The sequence below is a fragment of the Schistocerca piceifrons genome, chromosome 3, assembly GCF_021461385.2.
Source record: "Schistocerca piceifrons isolate TAMUIC-IGC-003096 chromosome 3, iqSchPice1.1, whole genome shotgun sequence".
Lineage (NCBI taxonomy): Eukaryota > Metazoa > Arthropoda > Insecta > Orthoptera > Acrididae > Schistocerca > Schistocerca piceifrons.
The window spans coordinates 735,932,968-735,951,709 of NC_060140.1; the positions used below are offsets into that span (position 1 = coordinate 735,932,968).

At 43.7% G+C, this 18,742-nt stretch overlaps 1 protein-coding gene across 1 annotated transcript in view; it reads right to left on the minus strand.

Annotated features, from left to right (window-relative positions):
• Positions 1 to 18,742, minus strand: part of LOC124790060 (CREB-binding protein) — a gene marked incomplete in the record, with an annotated part of 157,555 nt that overhangs the window by 70,030 nt on the left and 68,783 nt on the right. Inside the window, 2 exon segments of the mRNA XM_047257622.1 lie at positions 13,263 to 13,317; positions 13,654 to 13,771. Coding sequence (XP_047113578.1) covers positions 13,263 to 13,317; positions 13,654 to 13,771 — 173 coding nt within the window.

Below are 18,742 nucleotides of genomic sequence, written 5' to 3' on the forward strand. Positions count from 1 at the left end.
ATACAATGAGTCTTAAAGTTTCAAATTTTTTCTAATCCTAGTTGTTTGAGAAATTTATTTACCTACCTTGTTATCATTTCTTACTGATGACCTTGTTAACACTTCTATTCTCATCAATTGTGATACAGAAAAGAATTAATTTAAAAATGCAGAATGCTTTAGAGAATCAAACACAGGTTCTTTGCACCCTAGCCAGGTGCCGTGGTCACTACTTCAGCAATGTTTTCATTGAATTGTATTTATCTTATGGGTATCCTGTACTTCTAGAAAATATGTATTTGAGGGTTGGGTTGGGTTGTTTGGGGGAAGAGCCAAACAGCGAGGTCATCGGTCTCATCGGATTAGGGAAGGATGGGGAAGGAAGTTGGCCGTGCCCTTTCAAAGGAACCATCCCAGCATTTGTCTGGAGCAATTTAGGGAAATCACGGAAAACCCGAATCAGGATGGCCGGACGCGGGATTGAACCGTCGTCCTCCCGAATGCGAGTCCAGTGTGCTACCACTGCGCCACCTCGAAATATGTATTTGAAGCCCTGTTTATGATGACAAGAAATGCTATTTGCAATTATGTATCAATACTGTCAATTGTGACTCAACTGTTTGTCTGGAATTTTAGGGGTTGTTTTCTCAAAAACAATGAGATGGGTGGGTGGGTGGGGGTGGGGGGGCAAAGGGGGTGGGGGGGGGGGGGGGTGTTGAGCCAATATCTTAGAATCTTTCATTTTAGGTTGTACACAACTGACCTGCCAACAAATATGAGCCAAACTGGTTGACCGTGTAGGAGGCTTTGCCCTTGTATGGGTGCTGTTATAGTCAAGAGAGGGGGATAAATGGACCACCATCTGACTATCACCAGTATTGAGTTATCCAAATTATGAGCCATAAGATTAAAATTGCATTTTCAAGCAGAAATGGGTGTGTTATGAAGGAAACTATTTACTTACCATAACTAGTGCAGCGGTTGTACACTAAATAATATGTTAAAGCAAGCACTTGATGCTGACAGGCTACGCAGGAATAAACAAAGTTGTTTACATTTCGACAAAGAGTCGTGGCACAAACTGATACCCTTCAGCATATTTTAATGTAATCTCTCTGGTAGCACAGGTATAGTTAGTTGGTTTAAAAGAGAGGGGAAGGAACCAAACTACGAGGTCACCGATCCCTTGTTCCTAATAAAACAATGCCAGAAGTGTGAGAATAAAACAGACGACGCATATAACACAAAACGGAAAGAAAGGAAAAACCACAAGAACGAAGGAAAGGCAAAGAACACTAAAAGGAAAACAAGAAAGCAGATTACAGTGGCTGGCTGACCACGAGAATAAATAGGAGAAGCCAGCCACTTTGCAACACATTGAAACCTTCACCCTAAAAGCACTAGAGTGGAGGACACAGAGGGACAAATGAAATGCGCTAAAACTTAGATCAAATGATAAAACCCACCTTCACAAATGAAATGTAGAACTAAATCAGCCAGTGAGGCGTTGTCAGATGAAATTAGTGGCAAGAGGTAACCATGGGTCGCCCAAGCGTGGCCAACGCGGAGCCGGCAGGGGACAACTGATTCCCTGTGAGAGGCCCGCATGGAAGACTTCCACATATTCGTAGTTAATGACACGCAGTTCGTTGTGTGCACTGTTATGCCATTCCATCTCCCAAAGCAAAAAGACCCTACGGCGTAGGACAGAACGCAGGTCAGGTTCAGAGGTGCCCATCTCCAGAAGCGGTTTCCGTGTAGCCTGTTTGGCCAGCCTGTCAGCAAGTTTGTTGCCTGGGATGCCGACGTGTCCTACGGTCCACACAAACACCACTGAACGATGGGACCAGTCCAGGGCATAGATGGACTCCTGGATGGACCCAACCAAAGGATGGCGAGGGGTAGCACTGGGTGATAGCCCGTAGGCTGCTAAAGGAGTCAGTACTAAGAAGAAACAATTCCTCGGGGCACGAACGGATATACTGAAGGCAAGAGATATGGCCACCAGCTCTTCAGTGAATACACTGCAGCCAGTGGGCAAGCAATGCTGTTAAATATGTCCTCCATGGACATATGCAAAGCCGATGTGAGCATCAGCCATCAAGCCGTCGGTGTAAACCGCTTCATGGTTTCAGTACTTGTCAAGAATCGAGAGCAAGTGGCAGCGGAGAGCCATGGGGTTAACTTAGTCCTTAGGGCCACGTGAAAGGTCGAGGCAAAGCGGCCTAGGTGTACACCACAGAGGTGTATGTGAATGGACCTCAAAAGTATAGGCAAGGACTCCAGTTCAGAAAGAAAGGATCGGACAAAAACTGCAACTAGAAGCCCTGACCTGGGCCGCTGATGCGGGAGATGAACCGCCATGGGTGAGAAAAGGAGACAGTGATTTGGATGCGTAGGAGAACTACAAACGTGTGCTACATAACTGGCCAGCAGTTGTGCACACCTAACCTGCAATGGAGGCACTCCGGCTTCCACAAGGACACTGGTCACCGTACTCATCCTAGAAGCTCCTGTCACTAGCCAAACGCCACAGTGGTGCACTGGGTAGAGTAAACACAATGCTGATGGTGCCGCTGAACCATAAACCAGACTCCCATAGTCAACGTGGGATTGAACAAGGGCTCAGTAGAGCTGCAGAAGCGTAGAGCGATCTGCACCCAAGGCAGTGGAGGGTATTGAGGTGCTGCTAACACTTCTGCTTAAGCTGATGAATGTGAGGAAGCCAAGCCAATTGGGCATCAAAAACCAGTCCTAAGAATCGATACGTCTCCACTACAGTGAGTAGATCGTCATTAAGGTAAAGTTCTGGTTGTGAATGAATGGTACGACACCAACAAAAGTGCATAACACATGACTTTGTGGTGGAAAACTGGAAACCATGGACTACAGCCCATGACTGTGCCTTGTGGATGGCTCCCTGTAGGCACCAGACCATTAATGGTCACTAAAAATAGAGACACACTCAATACAGAGCCCTGCGGGGCCCCATTCTCCTGGATATGGGTGGAACTATGGGAGGCACCAGCTTGGAGATGGAGAGTATGAAGCAACGGGAAATTCTGGATAAAAATCGGGAGTGGGCCTCCCACTCGTATAATGTGGCAACGATATGATGTCGCCAGGTCGTGTCATATGCTTTTCATAAATCAAAAAAGACAGCAACCAGGTGTTGGCATCTGGAAAAGGCTGTTCGGATGGCAGACTCTAGGGACACAAGATTATCAGTGGTAGAGTGACCCTGGCAGAAGCCAGACATGGAGCCAGTAGGCCACATGACTCCAGAACCCAACCCAACCGCCGACACACCACACATTCCAGCAGCTTACAAAGAACATTGGCGAGGCTGATGGACTGACAGCTATTCACATAAAGTGGGTTTTTACTGGGTTTGAGCACCGGAATGATGATGCTCTCCTGCCACTGCGATGGAAAGACATCCGGTTGAAGATGACGAGGAGATGTCACTTTTACAGAGTGTATACATGGACAAGGAAAAAAATCCCGGATTTTTCCCGGATTTCCCGGTTGAAAAACATTTTCTCCCAGATGAAAATACACTTTTTCCATGTTAAGTGACAGTATACTTTTCCTCGGCACTGTAAAACTTATCAGTCCTCTGATTGTTTATGGTTTTATACACAGACGTAGAATTACCCGGCAATTTAGAAAATGGAACTCAGGGCACAAACATGTTTTGGAAAGATCTTTGATGCACAGCAACATGTACGCTACATATTTTCCTGTTACGAAAGTATAAATTCGAATTCCACCAAACTCCGCATGTTACTTTCCAAAGCATTGAAATCGAAATTGCAACGCGCTTTCGTAAGCCAGGCACAGCTCATGTCACGTGATCTCGCCAGCTGAAGACAGCATAGGACGCGTGATGTAGTCAGCCAATAGCAAGATCACTCTTAAGTAGCGCGAACTCACAAATAAGGAAAGTTAATTGGTTTAATGGTTTAAATGGCTCTGAGCACTAAGGGACTTGAGGAAAGTTAATTGTTTAAATTAATATACACATTGTTGCTACAAGAAAAGGTAAGTTTCCACATATAATATTAGTCTCTCAGATTAATGAGCTGCAAGAGAAGCTAAGTTTCCACATATAATGCTCATCTCTTTTCCACGTGTTACACTTTAAGATACATCACATAAATGTGTCAGTAAGATTTTTAATAACGACGTAAATGTCTGATCATCTGGGCTCAAAATTCTTCTAGATGGTCGTCCCCAAAGAGTTGATTTTTAAATGAGAGTCAAACGCTCTGTGATTTAAGAAATTCGTGGTACATTCTCGCACATAGTTCATCTTGCATAAAGGGAAATTAATTTTCAAAGTAACGCTTTTCAAACCACCATTTGCAATATTTTCCTGTGACCTGTTAGAAATAGGTTCGGTTCAGCAGTTGCCAGAGAGTGCCAGATAACAGGTGTCACTGCACTTGCGCAGCTACGATAACGCAGGAAGGCCGTATGTTCGTACGTGTAAAACATTAAAAGATCTTGCATTAAAACGAATCTAATGTAAACAGCTGTCACGTAACTCTCATTGGAGGCAATTTGTTGTTAAGAAGCATTGCATAGTCTTCCTAAAGCCTTTGACACACTTTGCTGTTGGCAGACGCTTGTATGTGCATTTCCTTTGCGACTTAAGTTTTATTTTCGTTTTTTTCCCCTCTCGTTCATGTTTTGTTCCTGGAGTATTATTCTGCAGAAGCGGGATACAGTAATATTCTTTGTTAGGGTATTGGTTCTTACCAGTCAAAATCGCAAAAATTAAACTCAAAACTAAAACAATGAAAAATTCCCGGAATTCTAAAAAATTCCGGTTTTCTCCTGGATGAAAAAATTCCCGGGTTTTTCCCGGATCTCCCGGTTGTCCCGGGTCGTATACACCCTGTTTTAGTCAGATGAGAGTTGAAACTTCCTGGCAGATTAAAACTGTGTGCCCGACCGAGACTCGAACTCGGGATCTTGCCCGCGAAAGGCAAAGGTCCCGAGTTCGAGTCTCAGTCGGGCACACAGTTTTAATCTGCCAGGAAGTTTCATATCAGCGCACACTCCGCTGCAGAGTGAAAATCTCATTCTGGAAGCAGGTGAGAGATGTTTAATCATCTGACTGTGGATCCGATCTGGTCCAGAAGCTGTGTTGGGTCAATGAGCAAGGGCACTGAGGAGTGGCCACTCTGTAAATGGGGCATTATTGGATTCACTGTGGCATGTAGTAAACGAGAGGACTTTCTCTTCCAGCCACCGTTTGAGAGTGCAAAAGGCTGGGGGGGGGGGGGGGGGGGCAATCGTTCTCAGACACAGAAGACGAGCATAGTGCTCAGCAAAGTACTCGGCAAACGCATTCGCACAGGTAGATAACACGCCATTTATGGTAACAACAGGAACACCTGTTGGGGTCTGGTACCCGAAAACATGTTTGATCTTTGCCCAGGCTTGGGAAGGTGACGTATGGCATTAAATGGTCAAAACATATCTCTCCCAACACTCCTGCTTCTGTCGTTTGATAAGTTGGCGAATGCGAGCACAGAGCCGTTTAAAGGCTCCAGGGAAGGTTGCCGCTTATGCCGCTGTAGAGCTCGCCGACGCTCTAATTGCCTCAGCGACTTCCAGCGACAACCAAGGGACTGTCTTTCACCGGGGGCACCCTAAAGAGCGAGGGATCGTGTTTTCTGTCACAGAAACGATTGTTATAGTCACCTACTCAACCATCACACAGATGTTCCTGTGCGGGGGAGATTCAAAGGTGACAGCAGAGGTGAAAGTTTGCCAGTCCGCCTTGTTTAAAGCCCACCTGGGCAGGCGTCCATGGGCTGGACGCCTGAGCAGCGACAGGAAGATGGGGAAGTGGTCACTACCACACAGGCCATCATGTGCTCTCCAGTGGCTAGATGGGAGAAGTCCTGGGCTGCCAATTGATAAATCAATGGCCGAGTAACTACCTCGAGCCACACTGAAATGTGTGGCTGCCCCAGTATTTAAGAGGCAGAGATCGAACTGAGACAGTAAAGTTTTGACATCTCTGCCTCGGCCAGTAAACACGGTGCCACCCTACAGGGGGTTATGGGAGTTTAAATCTCCCAAAAGTAGGGAAGGTTTAGGGAGTTGATCAATCAGTGCAGTTAATACATTCAGGGATACTACAACATCTGGAGGAAGACATACATTGCAGACAGTTATTTCCTGTGTCATCCTAATTCTGACAGCCACAGCTTCAAGAGGGTTTTGAAGGGGCACAGGACCACTACAAACTGAGTTTAGGACATAAATGCAGATTCCACCTTACACTTGATTACAGTCGTTACGGTTCCTGTAGTATCCCTTAAAGCCACAGAGGGCAGGGACCCACATTCCGGGAACCAGGTTTGCTGGAGGGCAATGCAGAAAGCAGGTGACAGTTGCCGTAGCTCAGCCAGGTAGTGGAAAAAACCACCGCAATTTCACTGGAGGATGACGTCATCATGAGACTGGGAAGACATGGAACATTCAATGAGGCAGTTCACACCTCAGGGTCATTGCTGCCACTGATTTTTTGCCTGAGCAGCCTATATCCATTTTGCCCGAGGGTCCAGCGAGATCTAGGTCCTCAGCAGATGCCAGAATCTCCACCTCATCTGCAGATGCAGAGCTTGGAGGTAGCAGTGGTGTGGGTGTCACCGCAATTACCTTGGTCTTGGGGACCTTCTTTTTGGATTTCTCTCACTGTTCCTTGGCTTTCCCTGGCTGAGAGGACTTCACTGATTCAGTCTCCGGGACTGAGGATGAGCATGAAGCCCTGCGACCAGCTGTTTTTGGGCTCATCTGCCACTGGCGGGTGTCATGTTTCCCAATAACAGAAACCTGGGAAGGGAGTGACCCATGGGACCCCTTCCTAGCAAGAGCAGCTGAAGAAGTTGTACGCTTCTCCGGCTTAGAAGTGGGGATGGACATCCCTGACGGTTGGGGGGGGGGGGGGGGTGTTACTCCTAAAGTAGATGGTGCAGGAGCAACAGGGAGGGAAGTGCCCCCCACCATCAAGGGGGCAGGTGTAGTATCCTGGCTCTAAGAAGTGACTGGGGTTGGCGGAGCTGATGGGGCTAGAACTGTTGTAGCGGTGGCATAAGACGATGTCATGCGCACAGGATGTAGGCTTAAAATTTCCTCTTAGCGTCAGTGTAGGTAAGTTGGTCCAGGGTCTTGTACTCCACCACTTTCCTTTCTTTCTGAAGAATCCTGCAGTCTGCTGAGCAAGGCGAATGGTACTCTCCACTGTTGACACAGATAGGAGGTGGGGCACATGGAGTATTGGGATGTGAAGGGCGTCCGCAATCTCGAGATGTGACGCTGGAAGTACAGCGGGAAGACATATGACCAAACTTCCAACATTTAAAGCAGTGCATTGGGGGAGGGATATATGGTTTTACATCACAGCGGTAGACCATCATCTTGACCTTCTCGGGTAACGTATCACCCTCAAAGGCCAAGATAAAGGCACCGGTGGCAACCCGATTATCTCTCGGACCCCGGTGGACATGCTGAATGACACGTACACCTCGCTGTTCTAAAATGGTGTGCAGCTCATCATCGGACTGCAAAAAAAGGTCCCTGAGAAATATGATACCCTGGACCATATTTAAGCTCTTATGGGGTGTGATGGTTACAGAAATATCCCCCAGCTTGTCACAAGCGAGTAACGACCGTGACTGGGCAGAGGATGCTGTTTTGATCAAGACTGACCCAGATCTCATTTTGGACAAGCCCTCCACCTCTCCAAACTTGTCCTCTAAATGCTCATCAAAAAAACTGAGGCTTCATTGTCATGAAAGTTTCCCCATCAGTTCTCGAACATAAAAGGTACTGGGGCGAATAAGAGCTGCTGCCATCCTTAGCCTGACGTTCCTCCCATGGTATGGCAGGGAGGGGAACGATTTGGGGTCGTACTTGTGTGCATTGAATTGAGCACGTGAATGCTTAGAGACTGCTGGTGTTTGACTACCAGCAAGAGACGATGTACTATGCTTCATCGTGTGTCATCCACCCTGATGCCACCCACTCCGACCAGGGACTCTCCCCAAGGGCACCACCCAGCTGCAGCAAAGGCCACCTGGCAGGATGGTCATTGCAGGGAGTCCTGATGCCCCAGGGGGATGGGCATTTACCTCTTGGCATATGTGGGGAGTTAACGGTGCAGGCATCATCAGAGCGATCCCTCTGTGGTCAGGGGGCTACAACCAATCAACAGGGTAAAAGGTGGCCCCACCACAACGGACTGGCTACCACGCTGGATATCAGGTGCAACCAAGCAAACAAGTCCATTTTTGTCAGTGTAGAAAACAATACTGCACAGTTGATGGAAAAATACGCGCCCAGGAGGGTGACCTCACCTATCAGCTGGAGAATGAGTGGAAGTGCAGATCCACGTCAACAAAAGATGCCATAGGTCTCAGTGCATGATGGACATGATGCACCTTGTAAAGCGACCTTCCCCAATCGGCTCGCTCTTCGGGAAAATTTTGAGAAATTGAGGTCAAATCCTACAGGGGACCATCACATAAAGGCCGAAACATGTGATACTCCTTTTAGTCGCCTCTTACGACAGGCAGGAATACCTCAGGCCTATCGTAATCCCCGGACCCGCAGGGGGAGAGCATAGTTAGTTATCACACGGTATTCCCAAGACATCAGATGATATATGCTGGTCAATTAGAAGCAGATTATTGTTTACCGTCCCATTGCCAACAGTCATAACCTGGTTCGATGTGCATGCACAGGGCAACACCTGCAGCACCTGCCGGTAATTATATATTTATATGTGCATACTTGTGGGCCTCCGATTTCAGTCATCAAATGTTATTTCAGACTTTATGTTGTTTCCTTGTGTTCCTACTGAGAAAACAAGCGGCGATCAGAGAGGGTAGTATCTTTCTGTGTTCTTAATCCTGAGGATTTATAGCCGTTCAGCACTACTTTGGAGGTTGTTCTTCAGTTGCTCACCCAACAACAGCAGTGTACTGCAGCCGTATTGGATGATTGTTGGCTACACTGAACCAAACCACTGGTTGATCACCCGCCACCATTTACTGGCCTTGCCCTCCCTCCTGATGAAGCCACCAAAGACTGGGACACTTACAAGAAGTGGCTTCGCCAACATTTCATATCATTCCACATGGTCAACAAGGAGATCTGTAAGGCTTTTTTCTTATCATGGATGTCACCTCATATGTATCAATTACTGTGCTAGTTAAATCCTCTACAGGACCCAGCATTCTTTCATTTGACGAAATGTGTCATTTCTGTCCTCCTCCTACCAAAACCATATACATGGGGTTCTTCCAATGTCATATGCAGCTGCAGCAACTGTAACAAGCTTGTAAGGCCAAGCTTCCTGGCCACAGTCATAAATGACACTCTATCACAGCTAAGTCTCAGGAGTCATATGTGGACACCATGGTCAACAATGCAATCATTCCTTCGGCCCCTAAAAAGGTAGTCTGTCAATATGCCCTTCAGTCTGAAGACTCTATGTTGGAATAAGTTTTGAATACTGCACAGTTGTTCCAGTTTTCTCGAGCCACTGGCTGCCAGTTAAAGGTTTGGAATGTTGTAGCCACTGTTGACAACGTATGCTCCCGGCATGTGGAGCCTTGCACGCTGGAGGAGGAGGAAGTGGCCACAGTACAAACAGGTTCATCAAGTCGCTGCAAGCAAAGAAGTCATCAGCAGCACAAACAACAAATGCTTCTTTCAATGTGTCCCACTTGTTTCATACAGCACGAACAGGCGGCCTGTCCCAGGTGGAGGACCACTTGCCACAAAGGTAGAAAGAAAGGTCACATAGCAGCATTATGTCTCCTCAAAGGAATCAATGGACCTGGATATTCAAGCCATTTTGTCAATGCCCCCCATCCCCGCATTACGTCATTGGGAGTGATTCAACTGATTTCCACAAGTGAGTGGGCTATGCCCCCAGTGACAGTAAAGAAATTATTGTCAGCTTTGGCTTTGTAGGGACTTCAGGTCCCCTCCCTGGCCAAGAGAAATTGTTCACTATGTTGGGTGAGGGTTATTTCTTTTCAAATACTGACTTGCCCCAAGCCTACCTACCAATTCCGTTGCACGGGTTATCAAAAAGGTTGCTTTAGGCCTCCACTAGTATTAGCATTTAATGTTTGGGTTTGCTAGTGCACCAGCCATCTTACAACATTTTTTGGAGCAGATCACGACAGTTGTTCCCCGCTGCATTAACTTTCTTAATGATACTGCCATGATGGGTGTAACCACGAAGGATCACCTACGCCACCTCTGTTCTTCGTTTAATGTTCTAGAGGGTGTTGGCCTCAAATGTGATTTCACCAAGTCTCAGGTTGTTAAGCCTTCCATTGTTTATTTGGGTATTGAAATTTCTCAGCAGGGTGTGCACCACACGGAACTGCACATCGCCAAAATTACAGCTTTGTCACTTCCATTACATTTACAAGAACTGCAGGCATTCCACGACAAAGTGGTACGCTATCACAAGTTTAGTTCCAGATCAGCTACTGTCACCTGTGCCTTGCATGTGTTGCTTTGGAAAAATACTTCTCCTGTTAGGTCTACAGCCTGTGAGCATGTTCTCGTGCAAGTGGAAGACAGTCTTCATTCGGTACTGTGTCTATCAACATTTCAACCCAGCAAGTGTATGGTCCTGGCCGAAGAAATGTCTGAGTACTGGGTGGGGGTGGTCGTGGCCCATGCCCATTCCGATTGCTTCAAACAGCCTCTTGCCTCTGCATCACAAACACTCAACTCTGCTCAACAAAATTATTCTCAGATGGAAAAAGAAGCCCTCACTATCATCTATGCTGTGAAGAAATTTCATGTATGGTGCAAAATTTCATTTAATAACCAACCATATGCCCTTGGTTTCTCTGCTTATCCCATACGCATCCTTCTGGGATCTTCAGTGTTGGGCTCTTTTCTGGTGCTGGTACAACTATGAAATCTACTTTTCAACATACTTCACAACATACAAACACAGATGCTGTCTCTTGGCTACACATGGACCCCGACCCTTTGTTTGGACAAAGCAGCTGCTTTGTTTTCAACTGGATACAGAGGCGAAGCACACGGCAGATAGTTTTTCTATCCCCAATTTCCACATTGTTTCTGGTGTGGCAGGGGATCCAATGCTCCCGCAGGTCGTGAGCAAGATACAACGGTGCGGCCCGACCATCTGACGGGCCAGGCATCTCAATTATTACGCATTGCGCCCCATTGTCTCTCCCCATTGGATGGTGTTATTCTCTTGTTGACAGGTGGATTTACCCACCACATCACGATTTCAGCAGCTCTGAGGAGAGAGGCCCACTGTTTAATGAGTCCACATTGCACTTGCTTGGTTCTTTCCAGACCCTTCCTGTATGTTGGCAACTGATGTTTTCTTTATGTCGTTCGTCATCCATCAGTAACAGCAGATGTGACAGTCACGACCCTCCAAAGATGTTCTCCATCAAAGGCTTGCCTTGCAATTTGGTTTCGCACAACGGTTCTCAGCTCATTGTACAATCGTTCACGGACTTCTGTACCCACAATACCTTTTGCCATGTGTCAGCACCTCCTTTCCAATCACAGTCGAACGGACATTTAAGAAACAGATGTGAAAATACATGGCAGATTCTCCCCTTTTTCTTAAGCTCATACAGAACAACAACGATTGGGGCCAAGAGTCCTGCCAGGCTACTGCATGGCCGTCAGCCACTGATGCTGCTCAACCTCTTACTGCCCAGCAGGTGTCCCCCAGCAGCGCCAATTTCATGGAAGTTCACGCCCAACATAATTGTATGGACAGTGCCCCACTGGATTCCAACTGTTGCCTGAACCCGGTGCGGACACCATGTCTTCATCGTTTGCACCAACATCAGCTCCCAGCGCACCACCAGAACCAGTTTTGCCCGAGGATCCAACACCGCCCACTCATCCACTGCCACCATCTCATCCGGTGACGCCCTTTCATCCAGCACCCCCTGCTTACTCTTCTTCACCAGCCTGGCCCTTGCCCCAGTGGTTGGGGCTTCATCTGCACCAACAGCAGTTCTGCTTCTTATGGTTCTGCTTCCTGCAGCCGGTGCTGGCCCCTCCCTCTGCACTGCCAGTAGCAGGGTTAACAGCAGTTCACTGTCTCCAGGACCTCTCCTCGCCATTCACCATCATTGCTACCAGCACTGGTGCCCTCCATCGTGGACCCCGACTTCAGAATAGCCTCTCTTCCATTGTCAGACCTGTCTACCGGGCACACAGGATGATGGGATTACATCATCTCAGCAGTTGCAGCACTGTGAACCGACACACTTGATGTCCCCCCCCCCCCCCCCCCCCACCAAGGGAGCAGGAGTGTATTTTTACAACTGGTTACTGCACATACTGTGGCCATAAATCAGAGCATGGACGCTATCGCCAACAGCACTCACCTGGTCTGCTGTGCACACACACTGCAACACAAATGGCGCGTGCTGGGAACTATATCTTTATACATGCAAAATCGGGCCACCAAGCTCGGTTGTCAAATATATTCCAGTCATGTGATTACTCTTTATGTACTCACAGTCCCATTGCCACTCCATGATGCAATAAAACTTAGTTATTCAAGACTGTATGTTTCCTTGTATTCCTGATGAGGGCAATTATAATCAATTCCTTGTGTTTTGGAGGTTGTGGAGGTCATCAAAAGATTACATTTTAGCTTACTTTATATGAACTCTTCAAGCTAAATCTCTGATGGCAGGATATCATGACCACACAAAGACTCAGATAAATGGCAAACAAAATTAACTAGAAAATATAAGTTACTGCTAAAAATGGATCAACGGTAGCTACTTCTGGAATGGGCTTACTAATGTGCTATGTGCTCTCGATGCAAAACTATTCTGATTTTACTTCTAGCAATTGTTTCCCTTCCTCCATTAAATGGAATGTAGTGAACATGAACAGTAGAACTCTCCACTTAATTTATATATTAAAATATTTTACATTTGCAGTTACCCACTTTGGTACCTTCTAAATATAAAAACTCAAAAGGAAATTATCTTTGCAGCAACTGCTATAGCTACTTGCACCTAAATTCACAGGATACTCAACAATGATGATGAAACATGAAGGTAAGCTGTGGTCCAAAATATTTAATTTGTCATCACTCTTATATGTATTAATACAATACTCTGCAATACACAAATGCACATTTGTTCCATGTAGAGTTTAGTTTTTTCGACTTGGCAGGCACAATCACAATAGTTATGAAGAGGGAAAGTACTTACCTAGTTCCTTCTGAATCTTGTATATCTTTTCAGCCAATAGGTGATAGTACTCAGACTAAAAAAAAAAAAACAAATTATTACTATGGCATTAAAATACAGAAAAAAGAACAATATGAATTACTCTACATATCAGAGACTTTATTGGTTTTGAAATTTATTTTTATGTAATAACTAAATTACAACAAATTTTACTGCTATTTCAATTTAACCGCAGCATGTAAAATTAATGTTTACATTTTTCCCCCAAGGTAACACAAAACAAGCATATTTTGACACAAAATAGTTGCACAAATGTGTTTCCAATACATTACATGTTACAAAATTTCTTTCACTGTTCTTAATATGTTAAGACTGTATTAAAATAAAACGATATGAACACATTTCCACTTACCCTAGAATTAGCCATTTCATACATATCTCCTTCTACTTTTCGAGCATATGCTACAAGGTTGTACATCCTCTTGTCCAACATAGCTTGTGGATCAGGAGTTGGAAAAATTGCCTGGACACTGAAAAGTAAGAAATACAAAAATGGAAATGAATCGAGGAGTGAGAGAAAGGCAGAGGGAGAAGAGAGAGGGGGGGGGGGGGGGGGGAGGGGGGATGTACACAACCATTTCATTTCTTAAAACAAAAGAGGAAAAGAACAGAAAATACAATGTTTTATATAAGCCAAAACAACTGCTACTACTCTTAACCAACCATGATGTCATTTGAAATCTAATTATAAAATGAAACAAAAGGAAATAAAAGAGTAAAAAGAGACAAGTAAACAAAACCAAGCAATCCCAACAAATGCAAGTCTCTTCAAAAATACTGCAAAAGGTGGTTAAAGCCTGTTATTGCAGATTTCCATCTTCTGTGCTTATTTAAATTACAACAAACAGACAAGGACAAAAAAATTATTTTATGGGCGAATTCATATTTTAATTTAGTTTCCATTTTCTGAGTGCTTGTCTTGCAATTACATTACATTTAATAGGCATAACATATGGAACACGTATGTTAGTCTTATCAAAACCTATTCAAGAAAAAATAATTCTTCAATCAAATAATGTTGAAAGTTTTTCAAATGAAAGCACTGTTATAATGACTTAATACCCTTTTGACAGATTATGTTGTTGATCTGTCAATACTTCAGTACAGTGTGAAAGTAGCCGCTCTGAGCCCACATCATCAGAATATGGAAGCTAACCCGCCTTCAGCGCAATAGAAGCAAATTGTGAGTGATCAAGTCTCATTGCCCTCAAACATCTGAAACCATTTTCCTGCTGGTAGGGAAAGTTTCTTTACCATAAAGTAGTGACAGTATTTGTATCCTACAATACCAAAACATGACATTCCAGATATATGTGATTTATTTTTCGCCACGCCAGCAGTGATAAAATATATCATCATCTTCCATCTTCACCACCTCATCCTCAACCCCATCCTCATTCTATTCCCAGTGTTGTACCAAGAGCCTATGGATGTGACCACAGAGTTGAACGGATCTTTTGCCATAAGAGTTGTCAGCCAGTTTAAAACTGCAACCAAATGTTGCCTTTCCCTCTACCTGAAGTATTAGTCTTTTCATATGGCTGAAAATTTTGCTCATTTTCCTCACACAAAATTACTTTTTCCCAATAATGAAACCACCATTAAGCAGTCTTACATTGAAAATAGAATATTCTGAAAAGTAAGTATACAGTGTACACTCAAACTCCGTAACATGTTCTTTTAGAACCACAGCCTCATTAGTAACTAAATTTATCCCATCATTAGAAAGTGAATGTAACATATTCAGTGGCTGCATATGAAAACTTTCAAATGCCATCATAGCAGAATTCCTCGACATCTTCAAAATATTCTGCAACATAAGCAACTGTTGAAAACAAAGAGTGACAGCATGTTAATACTAGATAATGATGAACCTTCTTCTCTAATCTTCTCTTCCCTTTTCTATTCTCTCTCAAAAACCCTTAAAACAAATGCCTTCTCATTCTTGTATCCAGCAAATCGCTTCTTAGGCAGTCTTTAACTTTGAAAGTTCCTTCCAAAAAAATTTGTGAATACATTTAAGCAAGTGTGGCTAGCACCAGACAGGGCTTAAGTGATCTTCAATTACTGCATTTGAAGTGCTGGCACATGTGTTCAAATATTAGGAAGTGTTTTAAAGTTTAATAATAACCTAAAAAAGACAAAGTTACACAGTTAATTTTTTTGTTTGTTTGCAGGCACCTCCACAAAAGAACTGGCAACACAGATTCTCACACCACAGTATGTCTGCTACAAGAGCCAAATCAACACGACACAGCCCCTCTCCAATTTATCAATGGGCTGTACAGTTTTGTTTCAGCTCCTCTAGTAAAGTGCTACAGTACTGTGGGGCACAGATTTCAATCTGTACCAGGACTGCAGACATGTACACACTAACAAACAAACAAATTAAATAGAACACTTCATTTTTTCAAGGGGATCATTAAAATTTAATGACCATCCCTCATATTCACTTTGGATGTCAACAGAACAGAATAGAAAGGCACCATGATGTGGTGGTGTGTTCACAAAAGATGGAATATGAAGATAACATCACTTCGATCAGTGGAACACTGAAGGATGAAAGTGAGGTTACGAAGGAGCGCTAGTCTCACAATAAAGTCAGCATATAGTACAAACATTAAGGAACTAGCAATTGTGGTGCAGCATTACTGGCAAATACCAAAAAGACTCATAACGGATATTCTTGATAATGAAATACTTCTCTGTGCACTCTGCAATGCAGAAAACAAGAGTGTCTCTATGTGCTCAGGTTTAAATCGGCGCCACAGAGAATTGTGAAAGTCTCTTTATGGAAACAATGAGGCCACTTACCAACAATTAGGAAACACATTAAAACAAAAGTGCACTTTCATTAAATTAAAGTAAGTATTACAATACAAAACCATTAACTGTGTGATTTTTTTGAAAATCTGCAGGGTGAACTGTTTCCACTACTGCTTTACTCAAATTGTTTACAAATGAATCACTATCATGAAAATGATTTTCACTCATTCATTCCTCTAAAGGTTCTACAATCTCATCCTCAGAAAGGACTGTGCATAAAGAACTAGCCATTTCAACTTGACCGTAATAATTACAACCTCTCTCTCAACACACCTACTGCAGTTCAACAACAAGTTAACACAGGCCTCCCTAGATGGCAATACTATGCAGCACTGATGCCTAGTCAGAATGTGAACGCTATGAAAAATTGTATCGAATGAGGCTCATTGGAGTGGAAAACAAAATTTGCAGTGTCAAGTGCCACTCACTGTTGCAATGGAAAGGATTCATGTTCTGTTCTAAGTAGGATGCTGGTTGTAAAACTGCTTTCTAGAAATGAAAACACTTAACAACTAGCAAGCATTGGATTAATCAAATGTCTACAAATTCCGTTTTTCTTAAATGTTTGTACAACACTTAATCTTTCAGTTTCTCAGTTATATGTAGATTTCTACTAACATGCAACTAAGTCTGTCTGCAAAACAAAACCTCTTCTAAGTGGTGAGCAATGATCTATATTTCATAATATTGGTGTTATTCCAACCTAGACTTTCCACTGTTTGATTCCAACCAGTCTGTAAATATTTATTTCTTCCAAATTAACATATCTCTTGCAAATTTTCATGCCCAATCGTGAAACTCTACTGAAGATTCTCATCCACTTATCTCCGTCAAACACTTAATGTGTTATAAACACCATCATACTAAGTCACAGGCATAATAAATTGCTCAAAGCAGGGTTTTTTTCTGATTTGCTAGCTGTTCTGAATGAATGTTACAGCAACAACTTCCCAGTCTCAACAAATGTTAAACTACATCTATACCATGCAAGCCACCTTCATGTGTGTTGCAGGATACCAACATCATTTCCCTATTTCATTTGTGAATGGTGTATGGGAAGGGGGTGATAAATTGCCATATGAACTGTAGTTTCTCTTATTTTTTCACTATGGTCATTTCACGAAATGTGTGAGAGGAAGTAAAGTGTTTCCCCATTCCTCTTGGAAGGTAAGCACTTGGAATCTGATAAGTAAACTCTGTGAAGCATAATCTCTCTCTTGCAGCATCAGCCACTGGAATCTACTGGGCACCGCTATAATGCTTTAGGACTTCACTAAATGATACCATGACATTAACATGCCTCTTTTCATAGGATCTTATCTCTCTCTTTATAATCCAACATAGCAAGTGTCCCACACTAATGAATAATACTTCAAAATAGGTTGAACAAAAGTTTTGTAAGCTGCTACTTTTGTAACTGAATAATATTTCTTTACACTCTTCCAGTGAATCTCAGCTTATCATCTGAAATGACAACAATGTAGAAAGGATAGATTGCTACTCACCATATAGAAGAGGAGGCATTGAGTTGCACACAGGTACAATGAAAAAGAATGGTACAAATGTTCACCTCTTCTGTATCCCCACTGCATAGCCCCCAGCCAAACTGCTGCTCACCTCAGACACAGTTGCATTCGGGCCTTGGTGCCCAGAGAAAACAGTGGCCATGTGTATGTGAAATTTGTAGCATTCTTTTTCATTGTGCTTGTCTGTGACTGAATGTCTCTTCTATGTGGTGAATAGCAATCTACTGTTCCCTATTATTTTTAGTCCATGCTGGTCATTCTATTATTTGAAACAGACTACCGTATTTACTCGAATCTAAGCCGCACCTGAAAAATGAGACTCGAAATCAAGGGAAAAAAAAATTCCCGAATCTAAGCCGCACCTGAAATTTGAGACTCGAAATTCAAGGGGAGAGAAAAGTTTTAGGCCGCACCTTCAAATCGAAACAAAGTTGGTCCATTGTAATATGAGACACAATTTAGGTCGAATGAAAGATGATACAGCTACAATAGTTTGGTTCAAGTCGGAAGCTTAGCAGTTAAGCTTTACCAGGTAGCCATTGCTATGCGTCAGGCGCTCCGTCCGTATTTATACGGGTACCCTTCCTTTTTCACGTGCTTCGTGTGGTTTGAATCGATTGCTTATTTTGCTTTGATCTGATAAGTGCCGTTTTTTTTGTTATAGGCATTTACGTCACTCTAAGCTGTAAATGCATTACTGTACTGCGTCATGCATTGTTTGTCGCATTCTGATAGTGCGTGTTTACGGCCTGTTGCCGCCCGCGGCATGGCTTGCTTTTGTGCGCGCTACCACCGCTTACAATTAAAAAAAGAGAGGAATTGTCTCATTAGCGAAACAATGGCAAGTGACTGCTACTTGTTGTTACTTACACTGCTGCTTTCTTTGATAATGATCAACAAGAACCAAATAATAGACTGCGTTTGATAGAACATGTTCTGAACGAGAGTTAGGCGAAAATTTTTCTCCGTTCTTTAGTATATCAAATTCTGCACAGAAATTAGTCATTTTAGATTTAAAAATCTAGTCAGTTGCCGTGCTTCATTTATGACTGTATCACTATTATGCATAAGAATAATACGAATATAAAC